Genomic DNA, 19,750 nt, shown 5'->3' on the forward strand with positions numbered 1-19,750 from the left:
AAAAAGAAAGGGAATGAGAAAATATTTCAAGAGATTATAGTTGAAAACTTCCCTAATATGGGGAAGGAAATAGTCAATCAAGGCTAGAAAGTGCAGAGTCCCATACAGGATAAATCCAAGGAGAAACATGCCAACATACATATTAGTCAAACTACCAAAAATTAAATACAAAGAAAAAATATTAAAAGCAGCAAAGGAAAAACAGCAAATAACGTACAAGGGAATCCCCACAAGGTTAACAGCTGATCTTTCAGCAGAAACTCTGCAAGCCAGAAGGGAGTAGCAGGACATATTTGAAGGGATGAAAGGGAAAAAACTACAACCAATATCACTCTACCCAGCAAGGATCTCTTTCAGATTTGACAGAGAAATTAAAACCTTTACAGACAAGCAAAAGCTAAGAGAATTCAGCACCACCAAACCAGCTTTACAACAAATGCTAAAGGAACTTCTCCAGGCAGGAAACACAAGAGGAGGAAAGGACCTACAATAACAAACCCAAAACAATTAAGAAAATGGTAATAGAAACATACATATCGATAATTACCTTAAATGTAAATGGATTAAATGCTCCAACCAAAAGACATAGACTGGCTGAATGGATACAAAAACAAGACTCGTGTATATGCTGTCTACAAGAGACCCACTTCAGACCAAGGGACACATACAGACTGAAAGTGAGAGCATGGAAAAAGATATTCCATGCAAATGGAAATCAAAAGAAAGCTGGAGTAGCAATTCTCATATCACACAAAATAGACTTTAAAATAAAGACTATTACAAGAGACAAAGAAAGACACTACATAATGATCAAGGGATCAATCCAAGAAGAAGATACAGCAATTGTAAATATTTATGCACCCAACATAGGAGCACGTCAGTACTTAAGGCAAATGTTAACAGCCATAAGAGGGGAAATCGACAGTAACACAATCATAGTAGGGACTTTAACACCACACTTTCACCAATGGACAGATCATCCAAAATGAAAATAAATAAGGAAACAAAAGCTTTAAATGATACATTAGACAAGATGGACTGAATTGATATTTATAGGACATTCCACCCAAAAACAACAGAATACACTTTCTTCTCAAGTGCTCATGGAACATTCTCCTGGATACATCATATATTGGGTCACAAATCAAGCCTTGGTAAATTTAAGAAAATTGAAATCGTATCAAGTATCTTTGCCAACCACAATGCTATGAGACTAGATATCAATTACAGGAAAATAATCTGTAAAAAATACAAACACATGGAGGCTAAACAGTGCACTACTTAATAACCAAGAGATCACTGAAGAAATCAAAAAGGAAATCAAAAAATACCTAGAAACAAATGACAATGAAAACACGACGACCCAAAACCTATGGGATGCAGCAAAAGCAGTTCTAAGAGGGAAGTTTATAGCAATACAATCCTACCTCAAGAAACAAGAAACATCTCAAATAAATAACCTAACCTTACACCTAAAGCAATTAGAGAAAGAAGAACAACAAAAAAAAAAAAACCAAAGTTAGCAGAAGGAAAGAAATCATAAAGATCAGATCAGAAATAAATGAAAAAGAAACGAAGGAAACAACAGCAAAGATCAATAAAACTAAAAGCTGGTTCTTTGAGAAGATAAACAAAATTGATAAACCACTAGCCTGACTCATCAAGAAAAAAAGGGAGAAGACTCAAATCAATAGAATTAGAAGTGAAAAAGGAGAAGTAACAACTGACACTGCAGAAATACAAAGGATCATGAGAGATTACTACAAGCAACTATATGCCAATAAAATGGGCAACCTGGAAGAAATGGACAAATTCTTAGAAAAGCACAACCTTCCAAGCCTGAACCAGGAAGAAATAGCAAAAATGAACAAACCAATCACAAGCACTGAAATTGAGACTGTGATTAAAAATCTTCCAACAAACAAAAGCCCACAACCAGATGGCTTCACAGGCAAATTCTATCAAACATTTAGAAAAGAGGTAACACCTATCCTTCTCAAACTCTTCCAAAATATAGCAGAGGGAGGAACACTCCTAAACTCATTCTACGAGGCCACCATCACCCTGATACCAAAACCAGACAAAGATGTCACAAAGAAAGAAAACTACAGGCCAATATCACTGATGAACATAGATGCAAAAATCCTCAACAAAATACTAGCAAACAGAATGCAACAGCACATTAAAAGGATCATACACCATGATCAAGTGGGGTTTATCCCAGGAATGCAAGGATTCTTCAATATACGCAAATCAATCAATGTGATACACCATATTAACAAATTGAAGGAGAAAAACCATATGATCATCTCAATAGATGCAGAAAAAGCTTTCGACAAAATTCAACACCCATTTATGATAAAAACCCTCCAGAAAGTAGGCATAGAGGGCACCTACCTCAACATAATAAAGGCCATATATGACAAACCCACAGCCAACATCGTCCTCAATGGTGAAAAACTGAAACCATTTCCACTAAGATCAGGAACAAGACAAGGTTGACCACTCTCACCACTATTATTCAACATAGTTTTGGAAGTGTCAGCCACAGTAATCAGAGAAGAAAAAGAAATAAAAGGAATCCAAATTGGAAAAGAAATAAAGCTGTCACTGTTTGCAGATGACATGATACTATATATAAAGAATCCTAAAGACGCTACCAGAAGACTACTAGAGCTAATCAATGAATTCGGTAAAGTAGCAGGAAACAAAATGAATGCACAGAAATCTCTTGCATTCCTATACACTAATGATGAAAAATCTGAAAGAGAAATTAAGGAAACAGTCCCATTTACCATTGCAACAAAAAGAATAAAATACCTAGGAATAAACCTACCTAAGGAGACAAAAGACCTGTATGCAGAAAACTATGATGCTGTTGAAAGAAATTAAAGATGATACAAACAGATGGAGAGATATACCATGTTCTTGGATTGGAAGAATCAACATTGTGAAAATGACTATACTACCCAAAGCAATCTGCAGATTGAATGCAATCCCTATCAAACTACAAATGACATTTTTCACAGAAGTAGAACAAAAAATTTCATAATTTGTATGGAAACACAAAAAACCCTGAATAGCCAAAGCAACCCTGAGAAAGAAAAATGGAGCTGCAGGAATCAGGCTCCCTGACTTCAGACTATACTACAAAGCTACAGTAATCAAGACAGTATGGTACTGGCACAAAAACAGAAATATAGATCAATGGAACAGGAGAGAAAGCCCAGAGATAAACCCACGCACATATGGTCACCTTATCTTTGATAAAGGAGGCAAGAATATACAGTGGAGAAAAGACAGCCTCTTCAATAAGTGGTGCTGGGAAAACTGGACAGCTACATGTAAAGAATGAAATTAGAACCCTCCCTAACACCATACACAAAAATAAAGTCAAAATGGATTAAAGACCTAAATGTAAGGCCAGACACTATAAAACTCTTAGAGGAAAACATAGGCAGAATACTCTATGACACAAATCACAGCAAGATCCTTTTTGACCCACCTCCTAGAGAAATGGAAATTGAAAAAAATTAACAAATGGGACCTAATGAAACTTAAAAGCTTTTGCACAGCAAAGGAAACCATAAACAAGACCAAAAGACAACCCTCAGAATGGGAGAAAATATTTGCAAATGAAGCAACTGACAAAGGATTAATCTCCAAAATTTACAAACAGCTCAATATCAAAAAAATAACAACCCAACCCAAAAATGGGCAGAAGACCTAAATAGACATTTCTCCAAAGAAGATATACAGATTGCCAACAAACACATGAAAGGATGCTCAGCATCAGTAATCATTAGAGAAATGCAAATCAAAACTACAATGAGGTATCACCTCACACCAGTCAGAATGGCCATCATCAAAAAATCTACAAACAATAAATGCTGGAGAGGGTGTGGAGAAAAGGGAACCCTGTTGCATTGTTGGTGGGAATGTAAATTGATACAGCCACTATGGAGAACAGTATGGAGGTTCCTTAGAAAACTAAAAAGAGAACTACCATACCACCCAGCAATCCCAGTACTGGGCATATACCCTGAGAAAACCATAATTGAAAAAGAGTCATGCACCACAATGTTCATTGCAGCTCTATTTACATTAGCCGGGACATGGAAGCAACCTATGTGTCCATTGACAGATGAATGGATAAAGAAGATGTGGCACATATATACAATGGAATATTACTCAGCCATAAAAAGAAACAAAATTGAGTTATTTGTAGTGAGGTAGATGGACCTAGAGCCTGTCATACAGAGTGAAGTAAGTCAGAAAGAGAAAAACAAATGCCGTATGCTAACACATATATATGGAGTCTAAAAAAAAAAAAAGTGGTTATGAAGAACCTAGGGGCAGGACAGGAATAAAGACACAGAGGTAGAGAACGGTCTTGAGGGCACAGGGAGGGGGAAGGGTAAGCTGGGACGAAGTGAGAGAGTGGCATGGACTTATATATACTACCAAATGTAGAATAGCTAGTGGGAAGCAGCTGCATAGCACAGGGAGATCAGCTCGGTGCTTTGTGACTACCTAGAGGGGTGGGATAGGGAGGGTGGGAGGGAGACGCAAGAGGGAGGGGATATGGGGATATATGTATACGAATAGCTGATTCACTTTGTTATAAAGCAGAAACTAACACACCATTGTAAAGCAATTATACTCCAATAAAGATGTTAAAAAAAAAAAAATCCTATCACTATTGCATTGTAATTTTATACAATTTACCCTGGACCGGATGAACTGAGTCATAGGCTTTGAACCTTATGTTCGTTTCCAGCTTTTATATCCCAAGTTAGAATTTTTATGTGAACAAATATATTTTTAAAAGTGTGTAACTGTTACCGCTTTTAGACAGTGAGCCCCGTGGGTAGATGGATGGCCACTTACAGAAGGGGCAGTGGGCACGAGGTCGTTTTCTGTTCTTCCTGTCTGCATTGCTGTGTGAACCCGGACGGATTCATAAATGGATGGTTCTTCCACTTTTCTTGGATAGGGATGTTTCAGAACAATCAGAGTGCCTGAATGAAGACAAAAAAACATGAGTAGAATCCCCAGAAATAAGGTCCAAATGCTAACAACTGGATAACTGTGGCCGAATTGTAAAGTCTCTTGTTTTTTCATGGATTCACTTACTCATTTTCTCAACATGTATCGAGTACGAACTACATGCCAGGCACTTAAGCCAGTCGCTGGAGATACAAAGCAGGATGAGACGATATCTGGCCTCCTCGTGCTGGGACAGAGCTAGCAATGAACATAGTCATTTAACTGAATGGGGTGATGAGACCAACGTCGGCCACGTGAACCAAGCATGCTGGGAGCCTGTGTGGTAACTGTGCTTTTTAGGAGAGATGTCACTGGTGGCAGGGTAGAAAAAGTACCACAGAGACAAAAAGGTCATGCATAAGAAGAGCCTTTCTGTGGAATGCTTCAGAAACTCGTTCCTAGGGGAGGCAACACCGTTCTAGACCTTAAAGCTGTAACTGGAGGTTTTCCAGGTGGGCTTTACAAAAGCCATGCAAACAAAACTAATCAAATACTCCGGGTATAGGAGGATTTATTCCATTGCCCTACTTCTCACTAGTTTCAGAACAACTTGCAACAAATCAGTGGACCTGAAAAATATGAGCTCGTAGCATTTTCCGTAGTATCTCCTACCAGAATGGGAGAAAATAAATTAACAGCTGGAGGAAATGAAGTCTTTGCTTTTCTTAAGTGAACATGAAGTGAATAGGCTGGGGCTCCTGTGTGATTACCTTCACTTCCATCTGGAGGAGGGGGATCCCGGCAGAAAAAGGGTCCCCCCAGGGGCCAGGCATTGGGGGCTTGGGCGAGTCATTCAGAGGGCTGAGCGCTTTCAGCTCAACATTGACATTTCCCCCTTCTGCATCCTTCCATTTCCCCAGTCAATCAGTCAGTCAGAAACTAGAAACTGACTACAAAAAGACTAAGTTAAGGGTTTTCTCCTCCTTGCTATGGCTTCTTGTTTTTTTAATTTCACGCAGATCTTTTATATGGCAGGCCCAGGATTGTACCAGACATTGGAGGAGATGCAAAGAATTCAGTAATTCATTCAACAAATATTTACTGAGCTCTACTAATTGCCAGGCACTTGTCTAGGCCCTGGAGATGCAGCAACAGACAAAGGAGATGTAGCGTCTGCTCTCATGGCAGGGGAGACAGAAAAAAATGTGAAAAAAAGAATATGTCAAGTGAGAGAATCTTTATGAAAACCCTAACAGAGCAATGTAAAGGAACAGAGAGCGAAAAGAGAGGGGTTGGGGAGGGTGGTATTTATATCAGGTCAGGGAAGCCTTCTTTGACAGGGTGACAGAAAGCTCATAGAAAGTATAGACCTTGAATTGCAGTAAGAAAGAGACAAGGAGGAAAGGAAAATACCTCCTCTGCAGTTAAAAAACCCTTAATAATAATGATAAACCTACAAACAAAGCAAAACCTTTCTATGAGGCTTGAGTACATACAGTGTACTGACTGCAAAAACAGAACCGTGCCTTCTGATACCTGGGCCCAGATAGTGCCCTGCTGCAAAGTGAAAAGGAGCATTGAGAACAGCCAAAAGAGGGCTCTAATCTTGGCCCCAAAACAATACCCTCCTGCTCTCTCTGTACCCAATCACCTCAGGAACCCTGGGAACACAGTGGAAAATGGCGTTTGCAGTTATCAGAAGCTCCAGTACTGCTCATGCACATTGTCTGTGCTCCCTTTTGTCCATGTGATTCTTTCATGAGAACAGATCCAGTCATATCAGGACAAGGGGCCAGTTACAGGTTCACAGTCATAATGAAAGCAGCAACACCTAAATCAACAGCAGCCGTTATGCAGTCTCAGGGTCACTGTGGACGCAGCTGTGACATGGCAGATGCTTGGTGAATTGGGGGCTGGCTTCTAAGTGGCCTACCCCAGAGAAACACCTCCTGGCAGCCACCCAGGCATCATGGAAAGAGCCACCATGGCCACTCAGCACCTGTTAACTTTGGACATTCTATCACAAGCTTCTGTTTCTTCCTCTGACAAGTGAGCATAATTATGCTTTCTTCATGAAGCTGTTTTAAGCACCAAATAGAGAAGTGTTTGTGAAAGGATTATAACAATGTTCGATGTTGTTATGCTTTGATATAGAGCATTTTTAAACCCTTGAGTGAAATTCCAATGAGTGGCATCTTTGGGAATGTGGATTTTAAAATAAGTTAAGAAAGACCTAAGTGTAACGATGTGCTAAGAATAAAAATGGCAGTAGTTTAGTAGACACTGACGATATAGCGCTAAGACAAACAGGTGCCTCTTAAACACTTCATCTGACAATGGAGGAGAGGGGGACCGGAGCTCAGGGCTCAAAGCGGCTCACAAATAAGAAAAAAATGTGAAATCTTGTGCTTCATCTTCAAAGTTGATGCTAAATTATCATCCTATTCCATATGCTTAATATGAAAATAATATTTTAAATGATGCCCTAGAAAGATGCACCTGGACAATCCTCTGTCCTTTTGCATAGAACCAAGCATTCCCCAGGTATATGCCTACCTATACAGGTTTCCTACTGCAGCTGTAACAAATCGTCACAAGCGTAGTGACTTAAAATAACTCAAATTTATTATCCTACAGTTCTGGAGGTCAGAAGTCCGAAATGGGTCTCACTAAAGTGAAAGTATCGGCAGGGCTGCTTTCCTTTTGGAGGCTCTAGGGGACAATCCATTCCCTTGCCTTTTCTAGCTTCTGGAGGCTGCCTGCATTCCTTGACTGGCGGCCCCATTCCTCCATCTTTAAAGCCAGCAACAGCGGGTCAAGTCTTTCTTATGCTGCTATCTCTCCAGTTCTCCCTCTTCTACCTCCATCTTATAAGGACCCTTGTGATTACAGTGGTTGCTCCTGATTATCCAGGATAATCTCCCCATCTCAAAGTCAGCTAATTAGTAGCCTTAATTCTATCAGCAAACTTAATTCCCTCTTCCCATGTAATGTAACATTCACATTTCCGGGGATGGATGGGAATGCTTTTGGGGGGGTCATTATCCTGCTTACCACGGTATCAGTTTCTGGGAGGTAAGCATAGCCATAGGGGCCCGTTGTGCTGCATTGTAAGGACCTCTGGGCCAGGGTTGCTGCCTGAGCCTGCAGTGCCGTAACCAGTTGGTACTGTAAAGCCATTGCCTTTCCAACACGTGCATTTCCAAGCCCTGTGAGTCCCTTCAGAGCAGGTAATGGTGCCAAATTTATCTTTGTATCCCTACCTCCTGGTAGAGTTTCTGACGTAGGGAAGGCTTGATGAGTGAATGGATGAATGAATGCCACAGTAAATCAGATTTAAGGCAGGGAAGAGCCTGAGATGAACCAGGCTCTTCCAGGTCCATGATTACCCTGGTCTGGGGCAAGGGTAATCATGACAACAGGACAACAATTCCAAATTCGGCTCTCCAAATCTCCATTGGGGGGACCCAAATTCTATTTTGAAAACTTCCTCTGAAGTTTAACCAATGAATAGCTAAGCTAAGGTAAATGATATTGAGTCAACCAGGAAAGCAGAATTGACCATAGATAGATATTAACTAGTAAGACCATGAATGAGGCTAGATTGAATGGTAGAATGAAGAAAATGACAAACTACTTATAAAATGATAACTTCCAGGACTTCCCTGGTGGTCCAGTGGTTAAGACTCTGCGCTTCCAATGCAGGGGGCATGGGCTCGATCTCAGGGCGGGGAAGTTTTGCATGTCACATGGTGCAGCCAAAAATAAATAAATAAATGAATAAAATAACTTCCACTGATAAAAATATGGCCTCTTGAGAAACAGGTCTTCTTAGCCAACTATTCTGCCCAAGGAAGGGCCAATATATGGACTTCTTGGCATGGCTGCTAGGCTTACAATGATTTCCCCTTTTGTAGAGATCGTCCCATCCCCTTACACAGAAGTAGACCCCAAAGACGCTGGCCTTCCTCCGCTAACACCTAACCTGGACACACTCATTGGACCAACCCAGTGATCTGATTAGCCACTTCTCTGGAAAAAAGGTCCACTAACTTCAGTTTCTGAGTTCACGGAGAAGACTTGTTTCCTGCCTTTGACATGAAAGCTGGTTTCAGAAATGCTCAGTGGAGATACGTTTTTGAGATGATCAGAGCAGGAGGAAGGCAGGCATTTCAATTTGCTGAAAGCTACAGAGTTGCCATGATCGCTGGGCTGATTACTTACTGTCTCTTGTGGTTTAGCTTGCCCTTAAATTCTGAGCTGATATACGAATATCTTTCCAAAAAATTCCACTTTTCTCCCTGTATCCTTCTTTTCCTTTTTTTTTTTTTTTTTTTAATTCAGCTAGCCAGGGTTACTTTCTGTCATTTGCAGTCAAACGAAACTTATCTAATGTTGCCACCACAGACTCATTATATAAGTTCCACCCAAGGTTCAAGACAGCACGTTGGCTCCATAAGAGAGAGCTCTGGGTTAGTGATATTCAGACAAAATTAACCCCAGGACTTGGTTTGAAAATTCAGATAAAAGGCAACAGGAGACAAGGGCTTGTAGAGAGAGAAGAGACACAGATCTGCAACCACAGGTTGGAACGCTCGCTCTAAGTTTCACTTCAGTTTCTGAACTACATGAAGGAAGAGACTGCTGTTTCCTGCCTTTGACATGAAACCTGGTATCAGAAATGCTTGGTGGAGGTATATTTTTGAAGTGATCAGAGCAGGATCGAGGCAGGTATTTAAATTTGCTTTGGCTGAACCGTAACTTACAGGACACCTACTCAGTGTGTAATACTATGAGATTGCATTGAAGGACTCCTTATCTTGTATCCCAGCAGGAATTCAGAAAAAGAGTAAGGACAGTCTCAAGCCTTAGGCATTGGTTTGATATCTAAAATAGAGAGTAGAGCAAGGCACATATAGCTCCTAAAAAAGAAACTTTTGTTTAGAATATTTTTTTTATGCACTAAAGCTAGTATTCAATACTTACTCAGCCAGGTTGCCCACCTAGACTGTAAAATGTTTGAGGGCAAGGATGATACCTGTTTCATCACTGTGTTATCAGTGGCCAGCAATGCCCAGCTCATAGCTGGCACTCAATACGTAGTTGTTAATTATGAATTAAATTAAAGTAAGATTATATCCATCCATGTTTTATTATTGCCCTCAGGTTCAGAAAACAAACTTTCCAACTGGCGTATGCATGGTGGGTTCCTCCATCTCCTCCCACCAATGGGAAGTGACTTTCTAAGGGGGTTTATAAGACTATTTAAGATCTTTCTCTTTTCTTCTTTGCTACCTTTTCTGCAAATAAACTTGAACTCATCATAAAAGGGGGCTAGTAAAACCACATTCATTTATAGATGAAGGGGTTTTAATATTGGTTTTAATATTAAAAATATTAAGAGAAGAGAAATATACTGAGGTAGGAAAAGAGAAATATACTGAAGTAGGAAAAGCAGACCAGTTAGCCAGAGAAAAAGAAGTCTGTTAAACATCCAAGTCAAATCAGGTCACTTTTTTTGGAGTACTTGATTCTACCTTTCAGATGAATGCACTATGGAACTGGCTTAAAATTTGAAGAGGACATCACAAAGATTTGATAAACACTAATCCAATTGTCCCTAAACCAACTCTTCATGATATGCCAAAGAATATACAGCTCTTGCATATAATTATTGGAATGAATTACCATAAAAGGGCTTCATTAAATAACAGTAATAATAATTAAGTATTTATGCCATGCTAAGAATCATTCTAAATATGCCTCATCTCATTCAATCTTCACAGCAAGTCATTAAGATATCAACTATTACCATCAGCTCAGTTTTATAAGATGATGAAACTGAAGCTCAGAGAGGTCACGTAACTTGCCCGAGGACACACAGTTAGCTGATACATGGCAAAGGCTGGAGTTAGAACTGGGAGTTCACATATTTACTCATTATACCATACGTTTTTCTCAGCCTTGGTGATAATGACCACCATGGAAACTCTCTACGGCAAGTGAAATGTTGTTCTTGGCTATTGTGGGCAAGAGATCACATGTATAAATCAAAATTCGAAGAAGTGGATTCTTTAAGAGGCAACTTGAGGAAAGGAGAGGAGAGTTTTTGCTTCAAAATTTCTCACCAGGCCTCAGTTTCTTCATTTGTAAAGGAGAAATGAAATGGTCTCTGAGCTCCCTTCCAAATCCAACATTCTGTAAATCTAGTTAAAAGCACAGGCCCAACTGAAGGGCAAGAAATATTAGGATGCTTAGTAACAAAATGTTTACCCTGTTTCTGCAAATGTACAATATTCACTTGATATACTTTATCCTGATGTCATTTTATTTTTGCCTCTCATTTTTCTTTTCCTCCACCTTCTCTTCAAACTTTAAATTTTATTTTACTTTACTGTAATTACGTAGGCTATTTTATATCCTTTCTGGAGAGTCATGAATGAGATGGGGCTAAGTATTTGGGGGATGTTTCCTAGTCAGCCTTTTTTATGTTTCATGATTTCCTAGTATAATTTCTCCAATGGCAATTTATGTAAATAAATTAAGAACAGCAATAAACACGAAGACAGAAGTTCAAATTGAGTCACATTCTTTAGAACAATGGCTTTATATCACATACCAAAAATATTAAAGGTTTTAAAGAGACTGAGGACTAAAACATGTATTGTAGGCCTGCCGTATCCTACAAGCATTCTGTTACATCACGTGGCAGGGATTCTTCCCATCCAAATCCGTTCAAGGCCATGCTGTGATGTGGCAATACTGTATTGCAGTGTCACTGTGACACCAGTTTCAGGAGACAGCAAAATGAGTGGAAAGCACACACACTTTAGAACCAGTTAGCCTGGATTCCAGTCTCAGCTCTGATGCTTTCTATGTGTGCAGCTTGAGCAAATAAATTAAAATCTTTGACTTTTTATTTCCTCATCTGAAAATGGGACCACTTCACACATTATAGTGGGTGGTCCAGAAGCTTAAATAACTTGGTATATGTGAAAATATCTAGTAGCATACCTCAAACTTAGTAAAAGTCCACAAAGATTTGTTTCATTCTCTTCCTTGCCTACTTTTTCCTTTTTCAAACACACCTCATCTACAAACTAAGAAGATTTATATTTTTGGCAAACATAAACTAAAGAAGTGACTCTTGGTTGTGGTTTGGCAACATTCTAAGTTGTCACCAATTATTTTCAGAAGTGTCACATAATTCTCAAACTAAAATTAATTTTAAATTAATTATTTTAAAATGCTGTCTGGGTAAAATGGCTGGTATCGCAAAATAAAATAATAACTGTAGCAGTTAAAAGGTTGGGAATCCCCACGCCAAAACAAAAAGAGAAGTGGAAATTTGACATTTAAGAAAGAACCAGATAGGATCTTCAAAATTGAGAACCAATTACTATAAAGGGTAAGCACAAATACAGCACACTTGACTTATACCACATTTTTTTCATGCTAGTTAGGTGATTAAAGTCACAACACAGTAATTCCTATAATAAATTGTACAAGACAATTTCATGTACAAAAGTATTGCAATATAAATAAAAGGTAATGGGAAAGGCAATTTTTGTTTTAATACTATTTGGACATTTAAGCATAAAGATAAATGGTGTCTACATTTTCCAAGATGACACTCAGTCAGTTACAAGAGGATACAGTAAAAATTCATAATGGACCAAACATATTCATACTGAAAAAAAAGCCTCAAATTTCCAAATCTATTTGAGTTGAATTTAGAAGCCTTGTACAAATATGAATAGAAGTTTTACATAACATCTTACTATTACAAATGAAAGGCAGGGTCTGAATTTGATCATTACTGAGCATACATACAATGCAAATCATCATTTTCAAATTATGCTTTGTGTGCACTTTGGGAGTAAAAACTAATTGTCAGTAGCTTGCTGGTTGCGAGGCTGCCATGAAAGCTGCAACGCGGGCTTTGGTAATGGGATACCCACCACAGAATGCTGTGGGTAATGATTAGCATTTATTCTTTTAGGTGCTGGGACATAACAGGGAAAAAAACTGACAAAAATCCCTCTTCTCATAGAGCTTACATACGAGTGTGAAGGTTTTTAAAAAATAAGTGAATTAAAAATATGTTAGAAGGTAAATGGGCCATTGAAGAGAGTAAAGCAAGTGGGTACATTGTATATATCTCTATGATATACTTGGGAGATGATTGGGTTTTGAGAATGAGAAATATCTTAAGAGTGTTTATGGGTATTCATAAGGAGAAATTAGAGTGAACGGAAACTTTAATGAAGATTAGAGAGATTAAATGTAGATTACAACAAGGGAAAGGGAAAATTATAATAATAGAATCTTAAAGTTGTCAGGAGGGTTAGATCTTGCTTACAAAATCTTCATTCTTTAGCTTAGGAGGCAGAAATCCTGGGAGTTTAAATAATAGGAATAAAAGAAGAAAAAGAAATCTTAAAAGAGTATTCATCCCTTTAGGTTAACACTTTTACCTATCCTGAGAGCAAATATTTTCTTATGACCCAGGACCAAGAATTCTGGTTTCACCCTACTGAAGACGTTAAATAGATATAAGATTGTAAGGCGAAAGTGTACGGTTGTTGTTTATTTGGACATCTTCCCTGTTGCCCTCAAAGGTGATGCCATTCCTGCCGGTGAATGAGTGTGAGAAAGTCTCTCTTAAATAAACTCACTGCCCAGGCCCTGGAGGGCGAGGCTGGCCTGAGCTGGGCTGGTCTGCAGAGTGGCCTGAAATACTCAGTTCTAGTCCTTCCCCTTCTGGGGATCTGGAGGTCAGAACCCTGGCAGGGCCTCATCCATCGTGCAGACAAATGCTTCCCCTGGTGATCCTTAACCGAACAAAAATTTTAATAAGAATTTACACTTCATCTGATGGTGAAGAAGGAATCATCAGCCTGGAGGTCTCCTGATCACTGTAAGCCAATTCTTTTTAAATTTTTTAAATTTTTAATTGAAGTACAGTTGATTTACAAAGTTGTGTTCATTTTTGCTGCACAGCAAAGTGATTCAGCCATACATATATATACATTCTTCTTTATATTCTTTTCCATATGGTTCATCACAGGACACTGAATATAGTTCCCTGTGCTATACAGTAGGACCTTGTTGCCCATCCATCCCATACATAACAGTTATTTATCCATTCATCTGTCGATGGACATTTAGGTTGTTTTCATGTCCTGGCTATTGTGAATAGTGCTGCTATGAACATAGGGGTGCATGTATCTTTTTGAAATATAGTTTTGCAGGAGCCAATTCTATTTTTTAATTGACCTATAATTGATGTACAGTGTTGAGCCAATCTCAGCTGTACAGCAAAGTGACTCAGTTATATATATGTGTATGTATATATATACACACTCTTTTTTAAAATATTCTTTTCCATTATGGTTTATCCCAGGAGATTGGATATAGTTCCCTGTGCTATAAAGTAGGTCCTGTTGTTTACCCATTCTAAATGTAATAGTCTGTATCTACCAACCCCAAACTCCCAGTGCATCCCTCTCCCTCCCCCTTGGCAACCACAAGTCATTTCTCTATGTCTATGAGTCTGTTTCTGTTTCATAGATAGGTTCATTTGTGCCATATTTTCGATTCCACACATAAGTGATATCATATGGTATTGGTCTTTCTCTTTCTGACTTACTTCACTTAGTATGATAATCTCTAGGTCCAACCATGTTGCTGCAAAATGGCATTATTTTGTTCTTTTTTATGTCTAAGTAGTATTCCATTGTATATATGTACCACATCTTCTTTATCCATTCATCTGTTGATGGATATTTAGGCTGTTTCCATGTCTTGGCTGTTGTGACTAGTGCTGCAATGAACGTAGAGGTGCAGGTATCTTTTTGAATTATAGTTTTGTCTGGCTATATGCCTAGGAGTAGGACTGATGGATCATATGGTAGTTCTATTTTTAGTTTTTTAAGGAACCTCCATACTGTTTTCCATAGTGGCTGTACCAGTTTACATTCCCACCAACAGTGTAGGAGGGTTCCCCTTTTCTTCAGGAGCCAATTCTTTCTTTCTTTCTTTTTGTCTGCGTTGGGTCTTCATTGCTGCGTGCCGGCTTCTCATTGCGGTGGCTTCTTTTATTGCGGAGCACAAGCTGTACGCGCAGGGGCTTCAGTAGTTGTGGCTCGTGGGCTCTAGAGCGCAGGCTCGGTAGTTGTGGTGCAAGGGCTTAGTTGCTCCGCGGCACGTGGGATCTTCCCGGACCAAGGATCGAACCCGTGTCCCCTGCATTGGCAGGCGGATTCTTAACCACTGTGCCACCAGGGAAGTCCCCAGGAGCCAATTCTTACATGAACAAGAAGAGATCTGTTTTTAGAAGATGGAATCCCAGTTTCCATTCACTGTTATTCATAGGTCACACTGCTGACTCTGTGACTTCCAAGGACCATCTGGGCTTAAAAGCCATCATAGCTTCAGCAGGTTATCTTGTTTCCGGAGGCCTATTACTCCCAGAGGGCATAACAGAAGCTCATATGTCATGGGTTTTGCCCCTTGTTCCCAGCTTTGGTGGCTTTGCCTTCAGCTGGCATGGACAGATAAGAGGAATATTTCAGAGTTACTGGGATTTAACTCAAGAGCTGGAAGCCAGTTTGTCAAGTACATATCTATCAGCACCCAGGGTCTGTAGCAGGGGTTTAAATAGCAGCAAATTCCCAACTGGGTAATGAATAGAACAGAGGAGAGGCAATGGAGAGCAAAAATCTCAGTTTCCTAAGTTTTATTGCAATAAATAAAGTAACAATTATAGTGATGATAAGGCTACAGCAAGTTTCAGCTTTTTTTTTTTTAATTTTTGAATTTTATTTTATTCATTTTTTTATACAGCAGGTTCTTATTAGTCATCCATTTTATACATATTAGTGTATATATGTGAATCCTAATCTCCCAATTCATCCCACCACCACCACCCACCCTCTGCCAATTTGAAGAAAACTACCATAGGTGTCTGGATTACAAATCTTTATAATCCCTATTGCATTAATCACAGACCTTCTTTGGTCAGATTAATCTATTTGCTGGGAAGCTTAATATTGACCCAAATGTAACACTGAGGAGCCTTTACTTCGGGGCAGTCTTAGGTGATCCTTTCACCTAGTGATCGGATCAGTGCCAGGAAAGCTCAACCGGAAAGGACTGCATTCACTTTGATCTCAAAGAAGATGTGGTACATACATATACACACACAATGGAATACTACTCAGCCATAAAAAAAATGAAATCTTGCCATTTGCAGCAACATGGATGGATTTGGAGGGCATTATACTAAGTGAAATAAGTCAGACAGAGAAAGACAAATACTGTATATCACTTATATGTGGAATCTAAAAAATACAGCAAACTAGTGAATATAATAAAAAAAGAAGCAGACTCACAGACATAGAGAACAAACTAATGGTTACCAGTGGGGAGGGGGAAGAGGAGAGGGACAGTATAGGGGTAGCGGGTTAAGAGGTACAAACTATTGTGCTTAAAAAAAGCTACATGGATATATTCTATAGCACAGGGAATATAGCCAATATTTTATAATGACTATAAATGGAGTAAAATTTTTAAAAATTGTGAATCACTATATTGTACACCTGTAACATATAGTATTGTACTTCAACTATACTTCAATTAAAAAGAATTTAAAATAAAACAAAAAAAACTTTAAAAAAAGGAGGTTTTGAAACCTGCTAGTAGGCAGAGTATGTACTTTTTCCTAACTTGGAGAAAGTCTGGAAAGGAGTACGGAGAATGACCAAAGATACTGAAAATAGAGTCTAGAGGGAGAGTTTAAAAGAAGGGAGCTGATTTTGCTTGGCGAGAGGAGGCTGGAAAGTAACAATGGTAATGGCTTTGAAGGATACAAAGAGTTGCAACTCACAGTCATCATTCATTCATTTATTCATTCACTCACCCAAAGCACCACGCACTGTACCAGGACCTGGGAGACACAGAGAAGGACAAAAGTTGAAGTAGACAAAACAGAGTCCTTGGCTTCAACATCTCCTCTCCATTGCCAGTGACCAAGAATTGAACGAAAATGAGGGTAGATTGGGACACAAGTAGGAAATAAGTCTGAAGGGAAGGGATTTGAAATTGAAATGCTTGCCAAGGCCAAAGTAGCAATGGAAATAAAATCATTGCCACTTGCCCTTTGTTTATGAGAATTATTGCTGGTTAAATGATAAAGTAATTTTCAGGGTTGATTAGGAGAATTTCCACCAGAAAAAAAAACGATGATTGCTTCAATTTTATGGTTTGAAATAATCTATCAAAGACCTTGTATGGTCAGTATAAAGTAAGTCAACTATTTTGTGGTTTCCACTGTGCTTTTTGTCTTTCCTTGACTCTGTGTGAGTCATATCAGGGTCTATTCAGGCCACAGAAATAGCAGAAAAGGAAAAGGCACTGGTGGCATTTCTCCCAGTGTGATCAACAAAAAGCCCACTAACCAAGTTTACCATGAAAATGAGTGTGTACAAATTCGCAGCAACTGACTCTGCTATTAAGGCTTGAATTCCTCTTGTGCTTGGTTCTTGGAACTGTCCAATTTTTGATTAACTGAGAATTATCAACATTTAGGACATATAAAATTATGATTCTATGTCACAAATACAGAGGAAATCTTTTACTTTATTTAAATAGTATAGACAAATGAGTCAGATAATTTAAATACCAAGAGGGTGTGTTTGTTTTTTAACTTGAATTTTCTGGTTTGACTCTAACCACCCAGAAAGGAAATTTTAAACTATTTCCAGCCATACTTAAGTGCCATGTAAAAACTTATCAGAAACCAAGACAAGAGAAACAGAATTTTATGATGAAATTAAGGAATTGTTCAGGGGAGTAATTTCTGGTCAGTATTTTTAATATTCAATGATGGTTGGGAAATTGCATTTCATTTTAAAATGCTCAAAAACTGCTCAAAATGATCGTTTTTGGGTCTCCCCAATATGCAAACTTCTCATACCTAAACTTCTGAGGAATCAAAAAGTTGTTCTTTCCTTTGTTCTTTCTTTGTTTACTGTATATATCATTATAAAACAAATAGGTCATTTTAAAGAAATGTGTGCTTTTAATCAATCCATTAAATAACACATTCTGAGAAAAATACCTATTTTGTACAAGGCACATTATTTTCTCCTAAAAATAATACTAACATACTGATATATATATATATGTATATACTGAAATATATATATATTTTTTTAATGTAGCATATGGCACTGTAATTGGAAAAAAAAGTTTCTAAACATATCCAGTTGCATATAGTATGCACATAATTCAATAGAAGTGACAACTATTTAATTGAAACCCGCTTTGTTCCGCCTCCATCCTGAAATGATATCTCACAGGTCAAGTATCTGTCCATAGCTTACCTGTCTCACTTCCAATCAAAGGCTGATTTGCAAAATGCTTGACAAAATCCTTCAAAGATGAGAATTCATTAAAGCCAAATTTAAATGAATATCCAGTATATTCAACGTGAAAGTGTTTGACAGAGTCTTTGGCTCTAAAAGGGAAAAAAATGTTTAACGTTATTTAAGAAACGAGTATATTTTTTGAAGGGGAATGTAACTTTAGGCATTAGCATCACCATTAAACCCTTCTAAAAGCTGAGAGTTATGACACAATCACTGGAACCCCTGGCACTTAAAGAACAGCGCTGGTTTCTTCGGGCAGAGCGTGCTCTCAATTTTTCATTCTAATAAAAGACAAGAGCCGGTGCTCCCTGTGTATTCTCTGACTTGCCGAACGAGTCTTTGAACATTAACCTCTTAAGGGGCATGAGTTTAAGAAGGGCAGGAAGAGAGATGATAGAAATGGCAAGTCCCTCCCTCCTCAGATTCTTCTCTGTGCCTGGCCCTCCTCCCTTACTTGTTTGGGAGTCAATCCAAATTCTGCTTGTGTCACTTAATCAGTTATGTGAGCCCAGCCCTTTGCCTCCCGTGCCTATTCCACTGCCTGCTGAATAAAATATCAGATTTCCTACATTGTCATTCTCCACTTCATTTTTGGAATAAGGCAGAGAATTAAATTTTTTAAAATTTATATATATATATATACTTGATTTGACCCAATCCTATCTTTCTAGCCTCACTTCCACCATTCCTCTCTTGCAGGGCATGCTCCAACTTTAGCAAACATCAGAAACCAGAAGCACCTGCAGGGCCCAGATTTCTGGGCCCTATCCCCTGAATTCCTGATTCAGTAGGTCTGGGGTGGGGCCTGAGATTTGTATTCCTAACCTGCTCTCCGGTGATGCTACTGGTCTGGGGACCACACCTTGGGAACTGCTGTAGTCCAGCCGCGCTTAGTATTCTCCTAGGAGTTTCTGCCTTTGTCCCTTAGCTCGTACAGTTCCCTTCACCTGTGACTTCTTCCACTTTGTTTCTGATCAAGTTTCAGTTCAAATGCCACTTACTCTATCAAATATTGGCTGCTACTTCTGGCTTGAGTTACTTGCCTTTTCTCTTCTCAACAACCCAAGCACTTACCTTGTTTTCTTTCACGGCATTTACAGCGCTCTACTTTGTAGTAAGGTATTTGGATATGGTCTTATTGCCCCTGTGAGGCTATACTTCCTGATGTCAAGGTCTTTGAATCTTCTACAGCACTTATCAAAGTGGTAGGCACAGAGCAGATGCTTTGAAATATTTATTATTAAGGAAGCGAATGACCAAATGAATAAAAACAATCATTCTCGTGAGCTGGTCTGTGATTCCTCTTACCTTTGCTGGTGGTTATTATT

At 38.8% G+C, this 19,750-nt stretch overlaps 1 protein-coding gene across 1 annotated transcript in view; it reads right to left on the minus strand.

Moving 5' to 3' along the window:
• Positions 1-19,750, minus strand: part of DAPP1 (dual adaptor of phosphotyrosine and 3-phosphoinositides 1) — a 58,491-nt gene that overhangs the window by 17,373 nt on the left and 21,368 nt on the right. The window contains exons 3-4 of the mRNA XM_061191686.1: positions 18,378-18,511; positions 4,891-5,021 (exon numbers count right to left, since the gene is read on the minus strand). Of these exons, the coding sequence (XP_061047669.1) occupies positions 4,891-5,021; positions 18,378-18,511 (265 nt within the window). The remainder of the gene's footprint in view (positions 1-4,890; positions 5,022-18,377; positions 18,512-19,750) is intronic.

The sequence above is a fragment of the Eubalaena glacialis genome, chromosome 5, assembly GCF_028564815.1.
Source record: "Eubalaena glacialis isolate mEubGla1 chromosome 5, mEubGla1.1.hap2.+ XY, whole genome shotgun sequence".
NCBI classification, from domain to species: Eukaryota; Metazoa; Chordata; class Mammalia; order Artiodactyla; family Balaenidae; genus Eubalaena; species Eubalaena glacialis.